At 46.3% G+C, this 16,563-nt stretch overlaps 1 protein-coding gene across 3 annotated transcripts; it reads left to right on the top strand.

Moving 5' to 3' along the window:
- Positions 1-6,170: 6,170 nt before the first annotated feature.
- FKBP1B (FKBP prolyl isomerase 1B) lies at positions 6,171-16,038 on the top strand (the record flags this gene model as incomplete). 3 transcript variants are annotated; one of them, XM_079721289.1, is made up of 4 exons in its annotated part: positions 6,171-6,207; positions 9,765-9,812; positions 14,515-14,627; positions 15,910-16,038. In XM_079721289.1, 4 exons carry the CDS (start codon positions 6,171-6,173, stop codon positions 16,036-16,038), a joined length of 327 nt encoding a protein of 108 aa, XP_079577415.1. The 3 variants fall into 3 exon arrangements, with proteins under 3 accessions (XP_079577415.1, XP_079577416.1, XP_079577417.1); XM_079721290.1 differs by lacking the exon at positions 15,910-16,038 and adding an exon at positions 15,865-15,909; XM_079721291.1 differs by lacking the exons at positions 9,765-9,812; positions 15,910-16,038 and adding an exon at positions 15,865-15,909.
- Positions 16,039-16,563: the final 525 nt, after the last annotated feature.

The following is a 16,563-nucleotide window of genomic DNA, read 5'->3' as shown; positions in this document are numbered from 1 at the left end:
CTTGTGTTATTGTACTTAGTAAATGTCAAAGACAGAACTTGAGAAGCTGCCTTCAGACTCTAAATCCAAGGAAATGTATTCTTCACCAAACTGGAGGATTTGCTTTTAACTTATCTGCAAATTTTTTCTCATTCCTCTTTGCTAGCTTCATTCCTACTCTTAGAATCTTTTACTAAGAGGGAATGGTCTGTTATACTTCTTACACATGAGGTCAGGTTAAGTGGTTCTACAGTGGCTTGCTAAATGGAAAAATATGTCTTCTGACATTACTGATGAAGAAAACTGCCACCTCAAACCCGTTGGTCTTGTATAAGATAATATATGTTTTTCCCTAATATCTACTTATGCACTTAAAAAAAAAAGACTTTTATTGATAAATAATGCATGATACATTTTCCTGGAAGAGAAAATTCCTAATGGGCCAATTACATCAAAAGCAATTTATATGATATGTTTTAGGCCACCCAAGTCAGTCTAATGTCATTGAGGGTGTGTATGGCTAGGGTTAGCACAGCGTAAGGATTTGTAAATAAAGGAAAAACAAACTTGATAATAAAGTTACTGAGATTTTTTAGAAGAATTAACTTTAATATTTTCATCTTTACTAACAAGCAGAAATTTGGTAAAAAACTAAAAATAGAGTTACCATATGATCCTGCAATCCCACTCCTGGGCATATATCCAAAGAAAACTCTAATTCAAAAGGATACATGCAACTCAATGTTCACTGCAGCACTATTTACAATAGACAAGATGTGGAAGCAACGTAAATGCCCATTGACAGATGAATGGATAAAGATGTGGTACATATATACAATGGAGTATTAGCCATAAAAAAGAATGAAATAATGCCTCTGCAACAATATGGATGGACCTAGAGATTATCATACTAAGTAAGGTAAGCGAGACAGAAAAAGACAAATATATGATATCACTTATATGTGGAATCTAAAAAAAAAAGATAGAAATGAATTTATGTACAAAACAGAAATAGACCCACAGACGCAGAAACTTATGGTTACCAAAAGGGAAAGGACGGGGTGGGGGGTGGGGTTTAAATGAGGAGGTTGGGATTAACGTATATATACTACTATAACGTATATATACTACTATATATATTGATGTAAGATGTTATGGAAGGGATTCCCTGGTGGTGCAGTGGTTAAGAATCCGCCTGCCAATGCAGGGGACACGGGTTCAACCCCTGGTCCGGGAAGGTCCCACATGCCGCGGAGCAACTAAGCCCGTGCGCCACAACTACTGAGCCTGCGCTCTACATCCCGCGAGCCACAACTCCTGAGCCCACGTGCCACAACTACTGAAGCCCACATGCCTAGAGCCCGTGCTCTGCAACGAGAAGCCACCACAAAGAGAAATCCGCGCACCACAACGACGAGTAGACCCCGCTCGCCGTAACTAGAGAAAGCCCGCGCACAGCAACGAAGAACCAACACAGCCAAAAAAAAAAAAAAAAAGATGTTATGGAAAAACCCGAACGTTTTGGCCAACCCAATAAAATAGATAACCAACAAGGACCTACTGTGTAGCACAGGGAACTATATATTCTATAATAACCTATAAAGGAAAAGAATCTGAAAAAATATATATATGTATATATATATATATATATATATATATATATATATATACTGAATCACTGTGCTGTACACCTGAAACTAACACAACATTGTAAATCAAATATACTTCAATAAAATTAAATTAAAAAATAAAAATTATGAAAAATTTCCTCAAAAACCCAATGATAATTACAAAAATCTCTTCCAATCCTTTCTACTCCCATTATTAGTCAGGGTCCTGACCACCTCTTCCTTTGTAGTAGGGTAGGACAAGAAGTCCTCTTCATTTAGGTTTCTTCTTTCCCACAGAGCCTGGACTCTGTGTGTTGGGTAGAATTATCTTGAGAAAAGTCACAGCTCTGGTAATTTTGCACTTCTGCTCAAATACCTTTGATGAGTCTCCACAGTCTGTGTATATAAAAGTTCTTCCAAAATGTTTAAGCAAAGCATTGAAGGCCTTAAATTATCTTATATTGCTATACCTTTCCAACCTTATCTCCCTGATCATAAAGGCCCTGCTGAATAATTTGGAATTTAGAGGAACCAGCACACATTCATGCAACAATGTGCAGAATGGACCTGAGAAAAGTAGGAGGCTGACAAGTGGGCCATGGAACAGTTTGAATGTCAGGATGAGAAAGTGAGCCAAGTTTGTAGCTACCTCAGTAGAGAAAGAGGGCCAGATTCAAGAGATATTTCTAAGGCAGATAAAATCGATATCAAGTAGGGTAAGTGGTGAGGAAGAAAGGAGAATAAAGGATAACATGCAAATTTTTAGCTTGGGAAATTGCTGAACCATTAATCAGAGATAAAGAAGACAGGGAATGCTTCAAAGGTAAGAATAGTGTGTAGTGTGTGATAAGTTTAGTATTAGATGTGCTTCATTTAAGGTGTTTATAGGGTAGCACTGCACCTCAGGCAGTCAGAGGTAAGGATTTGGGAGTCACTGTTATAGAGTTGGTAGTTAAAAGATCAGAGAGCCAAGAGGACAAAGGCTGAAATGAACTTCTGGTGCTCCCCAATTATTTTGTATGTTTTAAAATATTTACAATTTGCCTGAAGCTAACTGTATACCTGTTGGTCCCTCAACCCTCAAGACTATAAGATTTCTCAAATCAGGAGCCCTGGTTGTTTTACGAAGAGAAAAGCTGACTATATTAATTCAGGGAAAAGCTAGTCAGAACCAGGATCTGGTGCTCAGTCTATGGCCACTTAATTCTTCTGTTTTTAATCTTCTTTAAAGACAACTCATAGTGAGAATCAAGGGGCTCAGGTGAAATGGAGCACTTCCAGTAGGTTTAAACAGTTACATACTCCCCAACTTGTTTTTCTAAATTTATTGTGTTTTCACTATAAAATAATTCCAAGTTCTTTACACCTATTATTGTTTTTTTTGGTTTTTTTTTAAATTTTTTTTTTTGGCTGCCTTGTGTATTCGTTGCTGCACACAGGCTTTCTTTAGTTGCGGCTAGTGGGGGCTACTCTTTGTTGCGGTGTGCGGGCTTCTCATTGTGGTGGCTTCTCTTGTTGTGGAGCACGGGCTCTAGGCGCACGGGCTTCAGTAGTTGTGGCTTGCAGGCTCTAAAGCGCAGGCTCAGTAGTTGTGGTGCATGGGCTTAGCTGCTCCGCAGCATGTGGGATCTTCCCGGACCAGGGATCGAACCCGTGTCCCCTGAACTGGCAGGCGGATTCTTAACCACTGCGTCACCAGGGAAGCCCTTATTACTGTTTTAAATTAACACACAAGAAAGGTCAAAAGGACCTAGAAATTGTCATACTGAGTGAAGTAAGTCAGACAGAGAAAGACAAATCCCCATATGATATCGCTTATATGTTGGATCTTAAAAAATGGTACAAATGAACTTATTTACAAAACAGAAATAGAGTCACAGATGTAGAAAACAAACATGGTTACCAGGGAGGAAAGCGGGGAGGGAAAGGGATAAGTTGGGAGATTGGGACTGACGTATACACACTACCATATATAAAATAGATAATAAGGACTTACTGTATAGCACAGGGAACTCTACTCAGTACTCTGTAATGACCTATATGGGAAAAGAATCTAAAAAAAGAGCGGATATATGTATGTGTATAACTGATTCATTTTGCTGTACAGCAGAAACTAACACAACATTTTAAATCAACTACACTCCAATAAAAAAATTTTTTTAAAGGTCAAAAGGTAAATTCACACACACAAAAAATTCATCCAAAGAAAATTACAAACATTCCTCCAGATATTTTTTTATGCAGTTTGGGTTAAACTTTTTCAATCATACTGTACAATTACATATCACGATCTTTTCACTTCACATTATATATTAGGATTCCCCCATGTTATTTAAAGACTTTATAAATTATTTTTAGAAGCCACTTAATATTCACTTTTCCTCACTGTTGAGGAAGTTCCATAATTTTTCCTTACTGGTGAGATACCTGGTTAGAGCCAACTTTATCCTTTTATAAATAACGCTGGGAATAAAGGTGTTTATGCATAAAGCATGTTTTTCATTTTGAATAGCTTCCTTAGGATATATTCCCAGAAGTTTCACTCGTGAGTCACAGGGAATATACTCTCTGGTTTAAACCCACCCCCTGCTCGCCCGCATCCGCCAGCCCTCGCACGCAGCCCCCCACCATTCTCTCCATCTTCTCCGCATACCTGTGACACTTCCTCTTCTCCCCTCTCCCCCAAAGTGCCTGTCCTTCCACCTCCCTCCCCGCCCACCTACAGTCTCCCCACAACAGCCAGGCCGGGAGGCAGTGGAGACAAAAATACCTTTGGTCTCACTGCCCAAGCGAAAATCAGTCTCCCCGACGCCGTACCTGCTCACAGACCGCGGATCCGAAGCCCTGAGCGGGGACCGGAAGCATCGGCTCCTAGGCCCCTGATAGGTGGAGCGGTGGCTGGGCAAGCTCGGCAATGCCCCTTGTCTATTGGCTATTGCTTGTGTCCCGTTATGAGACGGTCTTTCCAATTGGCCAATAAGATCAGGCTTTGCCGCACGGACCTCTGGGAGTTGTATTCCCCGTGAAACGCCGCCGAAGGTAAGCCTGCTACAATTTCTCCCTTGAAAGGTATAGCGCCTTCCCCCACTTCTCATCAGTTCTCTTAATCTAAGAAGGAGTCCGGGAGCCCTAGAGTCAACACGGCTTCTTAACCTTTTTAGGGGTGCGGGGGTTGTTGGGGAAGGAGTCGAGGACCTCTAAAATAAGATAAAATCTCCTCAGAAAAATGTTCTTTTCCGTACACAAAATACTGAAGCCGTTCCATGGACCTGTGCTAATTACAAACCGTTATTCTACACTTACCCCAAAAGTGCCTGACCATGGCCACAGTTCAAGAAGCTAGTGCGTCACTAGGCTTAAGACCGGCTATACCCCTGGGAGACTCTGGGCCACGCCTTGGGGCCGCGCATGGGGAATTTCAGATCCTGACCCTCACAGTACAGTTGAGCATCATGTTTCTTGAACACACAGCCAACCCTCCTTCGGCGATGCTGATAACCTGAAGTTTCTGCCCCGACCATCTGGGAGAGAAGGAGAAGAACACCTCTAGGGCCCACTCTTCTTTGCTCAGGCTTTTCTCCCCATGCCTATCTTCCAGCACCATAGCTGGAAGAATCATAGCTTCATATCAATTTTTGCAACAATGCATGAAGAATGAGAAAAAGAGAGAGAAAGTCCCATTCATTTTTCAAAGAAATGTTACCTTCTCCAAAAAAATACCTTTCCAGATTCTTATGTCTCCTTTGGGTGGAGGTGAAGGGTCTGGTAGAACTCATTCATTCATTCATTTATCCCACAGCTTAAATCTCTCCACGCCGTAACAGTTTGTGTCCCTGCCCATCGCAGATTCAGTTCCTCTAGGACAGCAATTCTGTCTTAATTCAGCCGGTATCCCCAGGGCACAGTTCTCTGCCTTGAAACGTGGGAGTCCACCTGTGCGTACGTCAGAACTACGCAGGATGGAGAACAGTGATTTGGGGTGGGGTGGGGGGGAGAGTCAGTAATTACTGGCTTCTCCTCCACCCCCCGCCCCCACCCCTCAGCTTGCCCCTGCATATTCGGACAGCCTAGCTGGGGTGGGTACCTCTCTGGTGCTTCCATGACGCTTTGAACGCTATGGCAGTGAACTCAGTTAATAAAAGTGTTGGTTTAGTTGCCGGCCTTCTCCCCCTAGTCTGTGAGACCGAGTTGACCGGCCCCCTCACCCCAGCTTAACACAGAGTAGGTGCTAGATAAATATGTGTTGAACGGATGGATGGATGAATGGATTGATAGATGGGTGGGTGGATGCACGAGTGTCTGCATGCCTCCTGCAATAGCCTGGTCAAGCTCCCGAGCAGCCGCGTCAGGGTCCCTTCCCCCGAGCCCCGCCCCGGTCGACCCCACCTTTCCGCGCCGCTCCGCCCCGCCGCCCCCTTGCCGGTGGCCCCTCCCCGCGCAGGTCCCGACTCCAGCCGCACCTCCTCCGACTCTGCAGTGGCGGCGGGGTGGCAAGCCGGAGCGCCAGTGGGCCAGGGCCGGAGCCGAGCCGGGGTCGGGGAAACAGCGGGGACCCTCGGAGGCGGGGCCAGTGGGACCGCGATGGGCGTGGAGATCGAGACCATCTCCCCGGGAGACGGTACCGGGTGGCGGAGCCGGGGGAGGAGGAGGGGTCTCGGGGCGGAGCCCGGCGGGCGGGGGTCCGATTCCGAGGTGGCTTGGAGGGTGCTGAACAGGGAGAGCTGGCCTAGGATAGGGGAGGCGGGAGAAGACCCTAGATGGGACTGTTGGATGTCTAGCACACCCTCCGCCATCCCCTTACGCGCCTGCTCACCTAGAGGAACGAAGGCGGCGGCTGGGAGGCTGGGGTCTGCGGCCCGCCACCACCCCGGGGGCCTCGGGCTGCCGCTGCCCGCGGCTAGAACCGCTCGATTATCCGCTACTCCTGATTTCCTAGGGCCGTTTTTTAGCTCCGCTTTCCCTGCCCTGCTGGGTGAGGTCTGAAAACAGGGGAAAGGACATGCTTTGGGGTCTCTTCTGCTCGGGGCAGCCCCCTTCTAATGCGCCCGCCTCCCGGCCTCTGGTTGGGCGGCCCCCTGCGATCTGGGCGTTGAGACGCTGTAGGGACCGAGCCAGTCTGGGAATGATGGAGCGCTTCTTCCACTGCCTCTGCATCTTGCTTTATCCTCCCTGTCCCACTCAGCCTCTCCGGCCATCCTGTCCACTCCCATGGCTTTCATTATGGGCTGCAAACCGATGGTCTCCAAACTTAAGCCTCCAGCCCAGGCCTCCAATCTGAGTTCCAGGTGGTCCATTTATCCAGCTGCTGCTCAGCCTCTATCTGGACATCCCACGGATCCCTCAAAGTCAGCAAGTCCAGAACAGAACTCATGCTCCTGGTCTTCCCCACTCCCTAGCACTCCTCTGTGTTCCCTTGTTTCCTGCCTCAGGATTGGCACCAGTCACTTTCCCAAGCCAGACATTACAGGCATCACCCTTCTGTAATTGAGTTTGGATGTGCCAGGAGTAGCTATTTCTTTAGTTCTTAAACCAACCTTAATTCAGACTGGAGCCCTCATTTCTGCAGGATTTGACAGGCAAACTGCATGTCAGACATTATTGACACTCCCCCACCCCCAGGAAATTGGAGGGTCTCTTGGTTCTTGGCCACCCTCCTTATTGAAAAGCAGTGGTCCCTAGAAGTCCCAGCCACAACCTTGGATCACCCATGGGCTGCAGGCTTCTTTTTCCATGCTGGGAACCATGGTGCTGCGTCCCAGGAAGCATCTCCCTGAGGCCTTTTTACCCACCGGGGCACTGCCATAGAGTTCTGCCAGTGGCCTCCAGGCCTCTTCTCCTTTCCCTGGTTCAAAGAAGCCTTTAGAGTTTTCTCTACTTATCCTCCCTCCCTGACTAGACAAGGGGCATTTTCTCTTGAAGGGGGATCAGATTTTTAGGGAAAGCCTGGAGGAACTTTGGCCTTCTGCTTTTAGCTCATTCTAAACCCCTGAGTCAAGAAAACACAGAAGGGCCAGCTACCATGCTATAACCCAGAGGGGGCAATGTACCAATTAATATTTCAATGACTACGCTGCAGTGCTGGGGATGCCTGCCTTGGTGGAGCCCACACCAAATCCTGCCAAGTTCTTCTGCTGAATAATCTCTAAGGCTCCATCTCCTCAGCCCCTGCCCTAGTTCAGGCCACCATCATCTCTCACCTGGATTTCGGCACAGTCTCTAAACTGGTCTCCCCACCTCCATTCACACCTCCTGGCCTTCCATCTGGCCTCCCACCCCACCCCCACCATTTTCCCCACCACAGTCTGAGCACTCTTTAAAATGCATATTTGACCATGCCCCTCCCTGGGCATAAAACGTTTTAATTAATCTTACTTTTTCTCCAGGCAGACAGTGATACAGCCTCCTGTTACCTTCCACACTAGAGCCTCATCTCTTACTACCAGTACCTAGCCCCCCCCCACCAACTTTTCCTCCGGCTTTATCGAGCTGTCTGCCAGTTGTTAAATATACCAGTCATTCTGCAAATATTTATTGAGCATATACTGTGTGCTAGACCCTAGGATTACACAGCAGGGAACCAGACGGGCTCCCACCACTGCTCGATTTGAAGCCTTTGAACATGTGGTTCACTCTTCCCAAATTATCTCCCTTAACTTCCTTGGTAAACTACTCATCTTTTAAGACCCAGTTTAACCATTATCTCCTCTCTGATACTTTCCCTGCTGCTCAGTCAGTCAGGTGCTCCCTCCCAAGGGCCCCCATCTAAATGTTGGCTCAGCTGTTAGCCCTCACAAGGCTTTAAATCCCACTCAAATTTATACCTCCAGTGCAGACTCTCCATCTGTCTACTTGTAGTACAAATTCACATGTCTAAGAGGCATCTTAAGATTGCCACCTGCACAAATCTGTTCCTCATCAGTCTTCCCCATCTCAGGAATCAGCTCCTCCATCCTTCTAGTCGCTCAAACCTAAAACCCAAGCATCGTGGTTGTTTTCTCCTTCTCTCTCATCCTGGACCCCATCTCCATGCCATTAGCATGCCCTGTCAGCTCCAATTCCAAAGTATGTTTCCAATCTATTTTACTCTCTTCTCTGCTGCCAACCACTTTAATTCAAGCCATCATTGATTTTCTGTCTGGATTATTGCAACAGGCGCCTAACTGTCCATCCTACACACACAGGCAGAATGATCTTATAAAATCTTAATTCAGATTATGTCATTCTCTTGCTTACAACCTCCAGTGCCTTCCTGCTGCACTTAGAATTAAATCCAGCTCTGCAAGGCCCTGTATGATCTGGCTCTTTCCCACTTGTCTCCACCTCCTTCCCTTCTTTCCAGTCATCTAGGCTCCTTACTGTTTTGTAAATGCACCGATCCTTTTCTGCCTCACAGTTTGTGCGCCTGCTGCTCCCTCTTCCTGCAGTGCTTTTCCCAGCGCATTGCTCATCCTTCAAGTCTCAGCTGAAACATCATCTTCTCTGAAAGCCTGTCCTGGACCACCCATTCTAAAATGGTCTGTCCCACCGTATCTCTCTGTAATTTATCATTGTGTTTATTTTCTTTAGAGAACTTATCACAATCTATATTGTCTTGTTTATCTGAGTATTGTTTGTCTCCCTCCATTGGAATGTAAACTCCAAAAGAGTAGGGATCTTGTCTGTATAATTCACTGGTGTATCCCGAGATCAGGCCCAGGCCTTGAACACAGCAGGTATTCCGTAAATATGTGTGAATGATTGTGTTTATTCATCCTTGTGCACAGTCATCACCCTGCATTATAATCTATTATTTATGTGTCTGTTTCCCTAACCTCATTGTGAGTTCACAGATTGCTCTGTGTCTCTGGAATCTAGTCCAGGCCTGGCAGAGAGGAGGCTGTCAGAAAGGTTCGTGGAATGGACGAAGGAAAGTAAAATGAGCAATCAAAGAAAGGAAAAGGACCAGGAGACAGTGGAGTTGTGGAACCCAAGGAAATAAAGTTCAAATCAAGTCCAGAGAAGTAAAGTGACTAATCTGGCTCGTACTAAGCACAGAGCCAGAACTGGAACCATGGGCATCTCCATGGTATGGAGGGGAATGTGGGCCAGAGCTCTTGGTCACAGTCACACCTGAAATGTCCCAGGCGACTTTCTACAATGCGCTGTTTATTCATCTCTCCTCATGTCTCCTTGCAGGAAGGACATTCCCCAAGAAGGGCCAGACGTGTGTGGTGCACTACACAGGTAGGCTTCACTCCCTGAGCCCTCATCCAGACCTGCCGCTCCCCAGGCATGTCTCTCCTCTGATACTCCTCTCCAGAGGTATCAGCTCCTCCAGACCAGGCCCAGAGCCCAAGGCAGCCAAGTCTTGTCCCTCTGACCAGCTATCCCCAACTCCTCCCAGCCAACCTTGAGGGAATGAGAAAAGGGGCTTGCAAGGTTAACCCCTGCCCTCATTTTTTTTTTTTTTTTTTTTTTTTTTGCGGTACGCGGGCCTCTCACTGTTGTGGCCTCTCCCGTTGTGGAGCACAGGCTCCGGACGCGCAGGCTCAGCGGCCATGGCTCACGGGCCCAGCCGCTCCACGGCACGTGGGATCTTCCCGGACCGGGGCATGAACCCGTGTCCCCTGCATCGGCAGGCGGACTCTCAACCACTGTGCCACCAGGGAAGCCCACCCCTGCCCTCATATACCACCTCCATTCCCCTTCTGTCTGTTGCAGGCAGGGTGGAGCCCTGGCCCTCCTGGTGCTGTCCGATACTTGGAAATTCCTCTTATAGCTCTGAGAGCCCTGACCCTCCCTGCAGACTCCCTTTTCACCCTACAGTGTTATTAGAGCAGAGGAGGTCAGCTTCCTGAGAATTCCCTTTCTTTTTTCAGAAACAGACTATTCAATTCAGCCTACTGTTATTGATCACCTACTGTGTGTGAGATGCTGTGCTGAGCAGTAGGGGCACAAAAGTGAAACAAGAGGATCCCTACCTTCATTGGGCTGGGGGTGGTGGGGGAGGGCAGGAAGTCAACTGGAGGCTCTGACGCAGTGTGAGGCGCGGGTGGCAGTGGCTGTGTCAGGGTGCTGTGCGGCCAGAGCAGGCCCCGCCTCTGCTGAGCCCTCTTGGATGATCTGCACTGGAAGGCCAGGTGGGCTGAGATCCTGAGGACCGCTGGCGGGAAGGTTACAAGCAGATGTTTGTTCCGGGGGTTGTGTGCTCTGCCTTGTGACCTGCTTCCCAACGTGGCAAACTTGGTGACAGCCACTTAGCAGACAGCAAGGCCAGTTTAACTCCTAGGACATAGTCAGATGGGACCATTTTTAGCAGTCCTCTGGGCCAGTGTGAAGTGCCAGGTTGATTCTAGGCAGACAGTGTGGGTATTTCTCAACAGCTGTGTTGCCGGTCGCTGACGTCAGTGGGCTGGAGCTGTGTTTTATCTCCTGGTGATGTGGCCTAATTACCATGAGTCTTCTGAGGCCTCTGACCTGTGTAATTGATTTATCTGTTCTACATGTTGCAGACAGACCAGTCCTTGTCAAGTTACTCAAACCACAACATCCTTTTGCAAAGACCTTTCACAATACATACAGACAGGAGGCAATGTGCATTAAATACTAACATCAGCCACGAGTGGCTCTGGTCTGGGGAGGGACTGTCTCATCAAACCCAGCAGGAGACTGTATGGGACTTTTTGGTAAACTTTTTTATTATATATAAATACAGTAGAGAATATAACTCTAAGATGTACAGCTCGATGAACTTTTTCTAAAGTGATCCCACTTATGTAACCACCCCCCCCAGATCAACAGACATTTCCAGCACCCCCAGGACTCCCCCTCTTGCCTCGTCACAGTCATTACACCTCCCTAGAGGTAAACAGCATTCTACCTTTTTGTCCCTGTGGATTGATTTCACCTGTTTTTGAACTCCATATAAATGGAATTGTAGAGTATGTACTCTCTTGTGTTTAGCTTATTTCACTCATTATGTCACTTTTTTCACTTTTGATGTCTGTGAGATTTATCCAGAGTAGTTTGCTCTTTTTTACTCCTGTACAGGTCATTGTATGAATATACTGCAATTTATCGTTTCTACAGTAGATGAACATTGAGATTGTTGTTCGTTTTTAGCTATTATGAATGGTGATTTTTTTTGGTGCACACGTGTAGGCATTCTGGTCGCCTATATATATGCAGGAGCGGAATTGCCGGGGCACAGGGTTATACCTATGCTCAGATGTAGCAGATCCTGCCAAACAGCTTTCCAAAGTAGTTGTGCTAGTTCCCACTGATAGCAGCAACGTCTGAGCATTCCAGTTCTACATCCTCATCAACACTTGGTGTTGTCAGGTTTTTGTTTTATTTTTGGCCTGTCCTGGTGGTTTTGACTTGCACAGCCCTGATGATTAATGAAGCTGAGTACCTTTTCACGTGCTTCCTGACCATTTGGATATCCTTGTTAGTTTGCCCAAATTTTGTCCACTTAAAAAAAAATGTGGTGGTCTCTCTTTTTCTTATTGATTCGTAGGAGTTCATCTGTATCCTAGATATGAGTCCTTTGTTGGTTACACCTACTCCAGACATCTCCCATGCTATGGCTTGCCTTTTTACTCCTTTATTGGCATCTTTTGAACAGAATTCTTAATTTTAACGAAGTCCTACATATCATCAGTCTTTTCTTTTATAGTTAGTACAGTTCAGAAATCTTTGTCTATCCCTAGGTCATGAAGATGTTCTTCTATTTTTTTTTAATAGAAGCTTTATTATTTTATCTTTCATATTTAGGTCTGTGATTCATCTGGAATTGATTTTTATGTGTGGGTGAAATAGGGGTTCACTTTGATGTTTCATTTTCCCCCATATGCATATACCGTCAATCCAGCAACATTAATAAAAAAAATCATCCTTTATCCATTGCATTCAGTAGCACCTTTGTCAAATCAGGTCACCATGTATCTGTGGGTCTGTTTCTGGACTGCATGGTTTTGGATGAATCTGCAGCAGTAGATAACAGTATATCGTCTGAAGTGGATTAAGTCATATGAAACCTGAAGAAATTGGGGAGTGAGCAAATCAGTCTTTAAATGGAGTGTGTGAATGTGTGTGTGCACATATCCATATGTGTATTGTACAAGTATGTGTCTGTGTGAATGTGTTATATCTGTGTATCTAAATATTTTCCTAGCATCTGGCCATCGGGGTTTTCTTCTGAGGGTCTATGCATATATGCATGTGAGCATGCATGCGCATCTCTGAATATCTTAGCAACCTGTGTGTATGCATGAGTTTGTATTTGATCTCCTATATTTGATACAGAAGGATCCATCTGTGTGCATCTCTGTGTAGCGATAGGGTTTTCTTCTTTGCCTGATTTAGTACCCAGGGCAAGAGCACAATTTATTCTGCCCAGAAAATAGGTAAATAAGAATGTCTCTTTTATACATTTATGTTGTAGAAATTAGGAAATGGAATCACAGATGCTCAGATACTGAGCAGGCCCAGACCTTTCATGTTAAACATGGCAAATCTGAGGCCATGAGAGGAAGTAATTTGCCTCACTTCACACAATGAGTTAGTGTCAGAGTGAAGTCAGAATCCAGTCTCTGAACTTACAGGCTAGGCCTTTCTCTGGTCCCAAATTGCCTTCTGTTGTGGTCCAGGGGCCACAAGAAGTCATGGAATAGCATCACTTACAGAATGTCTGATCTTTGAACTAGAGACACCAGTAAGAACAGAAAATAGAAAAGCAGCTCTTGGATCTTAGGCAGCTGGATTGAGACAACACATGTACATCAGGGATGACAAGGTATTTGCAGCTGGAGGCTGAGGGGTACGCCAAACTGCTAAGACAACACTTGGGGTGTTCTGGGTTCACATATCTCTTTTGTATGAGGTCTGGAGGCCACCACTGACGGGCTGGGTCACTTTTTTTTTTAATTTTATTTACTTATTTATTTTTGGTTGTGTCGGGTCTCAGTCGCGGCATGCGGGATCTTTCATTGTGGCGCGCAGGCTTCTCTCTAGTTGTGGTGCACACAGGCTCTAGAGCGCGCGGGCTCAGTAGTTGCAGCTCATGGGCTCTCTAGTTGTGGCACACGGGGTCTCTTGTTGTGGTGCATGGGCTTAGTTGCCCCGCGGCATGTGGGATCTTAGTTCCCCAGCCAGGGATCGAACCCATGTCCCCTGCATTGGAAGGTGGATTCTTGACCATTGGACCACCAGGGAGGTCCCTGTCTGGGTCACTTTACAGTTACAGTTCACTATAGTAAAGGATGATATGACCTTTGGGTTTTGCATGTTGGGGGACCCTTGCGCAGACCAGGTGTGGACTCAACCTGAGGATGAAATGCCTGGGAAAACAGACCTTCAGGTTGAGGCAGCTCCATGATAAAAGTTGCAATGTGCAGAAGTACTTGAGAAAGGTATGACCTGAATAGGGCAGGGAAGGGAAGGAAGGGGAGGGCAGAGAGAAGGTTATCAGGCAGACAGTAGCTAGATCTTAAAGTGCCTGCATACAATGTAGGCATTTGGATTCTGCCTCTGGGGAGTTACTGAAGTATTTTAAGCAAGGGAGTAATAGGATCAGGTATGTGTTTAAAAAAAAAAATCATTCTGGGTACAGTACGGAGAATGGAATGGAGGAGTAAGAATAGAGCAAAAAGACCAGTTAGAGTTGGTTCCTGTACACAGGTGAGATATCATGGTGGCTTGATGAGCACACAGGGTGGTGGTAATAGAAATGGAGAAAATAGCTGGACTCCAAAGATATGTAGGACTTGGTGATATGCTGTATGTGGAAGTATCCAGGTTTCTTGCTTGGCCAACAGGATGGATGGGGAGGACTGAAAGACAGAAGGTTTGTACAGAATAGGAATTCCATTTTAGACATGTTGAACCTGAACTGGGAGTTAGCTCATGACCACAGTTATTTTCCACCCTATCCTTGCTTTCACAGGAATGCTTCAAAATGGGAAGAAATTCGATTCATCCAGAGACAGAAACAAACCTTTCAAGTTCAGAATTGGCAAACAGGAAGTCATCAAGGGTTTTGAAGAGGGCGCAGCCCAGGTAGGATGAGGATCCTTGTTAAGGGGGATTTGAGGAGCTGGGGGTCTGGGCTCAGCACTCTGCCCTCCACCCTCACCCTATCACAGACCCACTACTGCTTTGACTCCACTGTCAGGGCATGGCGATGCCACCTAGTTTCAGTCCTGGCTTTGTGGCCCCACCCTTTTAGTTGCCAGCATGACTCCTTTGTCGCTGGGGGTTCTCATCCCAAGCACATCTCCCCAGCTAGTTCTGAGCAAGCCTGTGAGCTACCAGCTGTTTGGGACTGAGGCAGCAGAAGAGCTGGGGTGGGGGAGGCCAAGGTGATTTGTTTTTTAAAATTAAAAAAAAACACCCAATTTCAGACTTGCAAAAACATTGCAGGTAGAGTTCCCATATACTCTTTACCCAGCTTCCCCAAATGTTAGTGTTTTACATAACCATAGTACAGTGATGAAAACCAGAACATTAACATTGATACAATACTATTAACCAATCTATTCAAATTTTTGAGTTGGTTATTCAAAATTTTAAAATTGATTATTCAAATTTCACCAGTTATCCCACTAATGCCAGAGAAGTTCTTTTTTTTTTTTTTTTTTGCGGTATGCGGGCCTCTCACTGCTGTGGCCTCTCCTGCCGCGGAGCACAGGCTCCGGACACGCAGGCCCAGCGGCCATGGCTCACGGGCCCAGCCGCTCCGCGGCACGTGGGATCCTCCCAGACCAGGGCACAAACCCGTGTCCCCTGCATCGGCAGGCGGACCCCCAACCACTGCGCCACCAGGGAAGCCCCAGAGAAGTTCTTGAGGACTGCTGTGATGAGCCCTGGTTCAAACTCTTCTTCTTTGCTCTATGAAGTCATGTGATGCTCCTTGCTGTGGTCTCTAATCTCTAAATCTCTCTAATGAACTGCTTCTATCACCTACTTGAGCATGTACATGTACATGTGCTCTTTATACACCTCTTTAGGCTTCTTTGGAAGAAGAAGGAAAAATTATGAACAAATAGAAGTGTTGGGCCATACACTAATTGAATAACCAGCAGTGTTTGTTGGATGAATGAATTTGAGACTACTTTCTAGAAGTTATTTTCCCGCAGTCAAGTCTCTGTTAGTCTGAGGCACAATCTGCATTTGTTACAACTCTTAGCAACACTTCAATGTGCCACGTAGAAAACTCATCTCAGATCTTCAGAGTTACCATGAGGATGGTTTGGGAAAATGCCATAGTTACCTTACTTTTTTCTTTTAAATCAAGCTGGGTCCTCTTTCTCCTCTCCCCATCTGCCCCCATCCCTGCTAGATGAGCTTGGGGCAGAGGGCGAAGCTGACCTGCACCCCTGATGTGGCATATGGAGCCACGGGCCACCCCGGTGTCATCCCTCCCAATGCCACCCTCATCTTTGACGTGGAGCTGCTCAACTTAGAGTGAAGGCAGGAAGGAACTGAAGGTGGCTGGAGATGGCTGCTGCTCACCCTCCTAGCCTGCTCTGCCACTGGGACGGCTCCTCCTGCTTGGGGCTCTTGATCAGTGCGCTAACCTCACTGCCCCAAGGCGTTATCCATTCTCTCAGCCCAAGTTGCTCTGTATGTGTTCTGTCATTGTTCACGCGCATCTTTGCTTGAGGAAACTTCAGCTGCAGATTGAAATGTTTCAGGTTGTGCATTTTGCGTGATGCATGTAGTAGCCATTCCTGATCACAGAACAGATTTCTTGTTCGCACAATTTACACTGCCTTACCTTTACTTAAGCCAGACACACAAGGTGCTCAGACATGAAATGTACACGGTGTACACAGAGGGACTTGAGCCAGTTGCCTTTGCTGTCACTTTCTTTCTCAGAAATTCTGCTGACTTAAACGATGTCCTTTTTGGAAATGATATGAAAAATAAAGGCTCTGTGCTTGACAAATTCCTGTCCATCCTTATTGAAGGTAGAAAGTGCTTTAAGGACCAC

This window comes from Hyperoodon ampullatus (genome assembly GCF_949752795.1).
Source record: "Hyperoodon ampullatus genome assembly, chromosome: 15".
Lineage (NCBI taxonomy): Eukaryota > Metazoa > Chordata > Mammalia > Artiodactyla > Ziphiidae > Hyperoodon > Hyperoodon ampullatus.
This window is presented reverse-complemented; position numbering and strand designations above follow the sequence as displayed.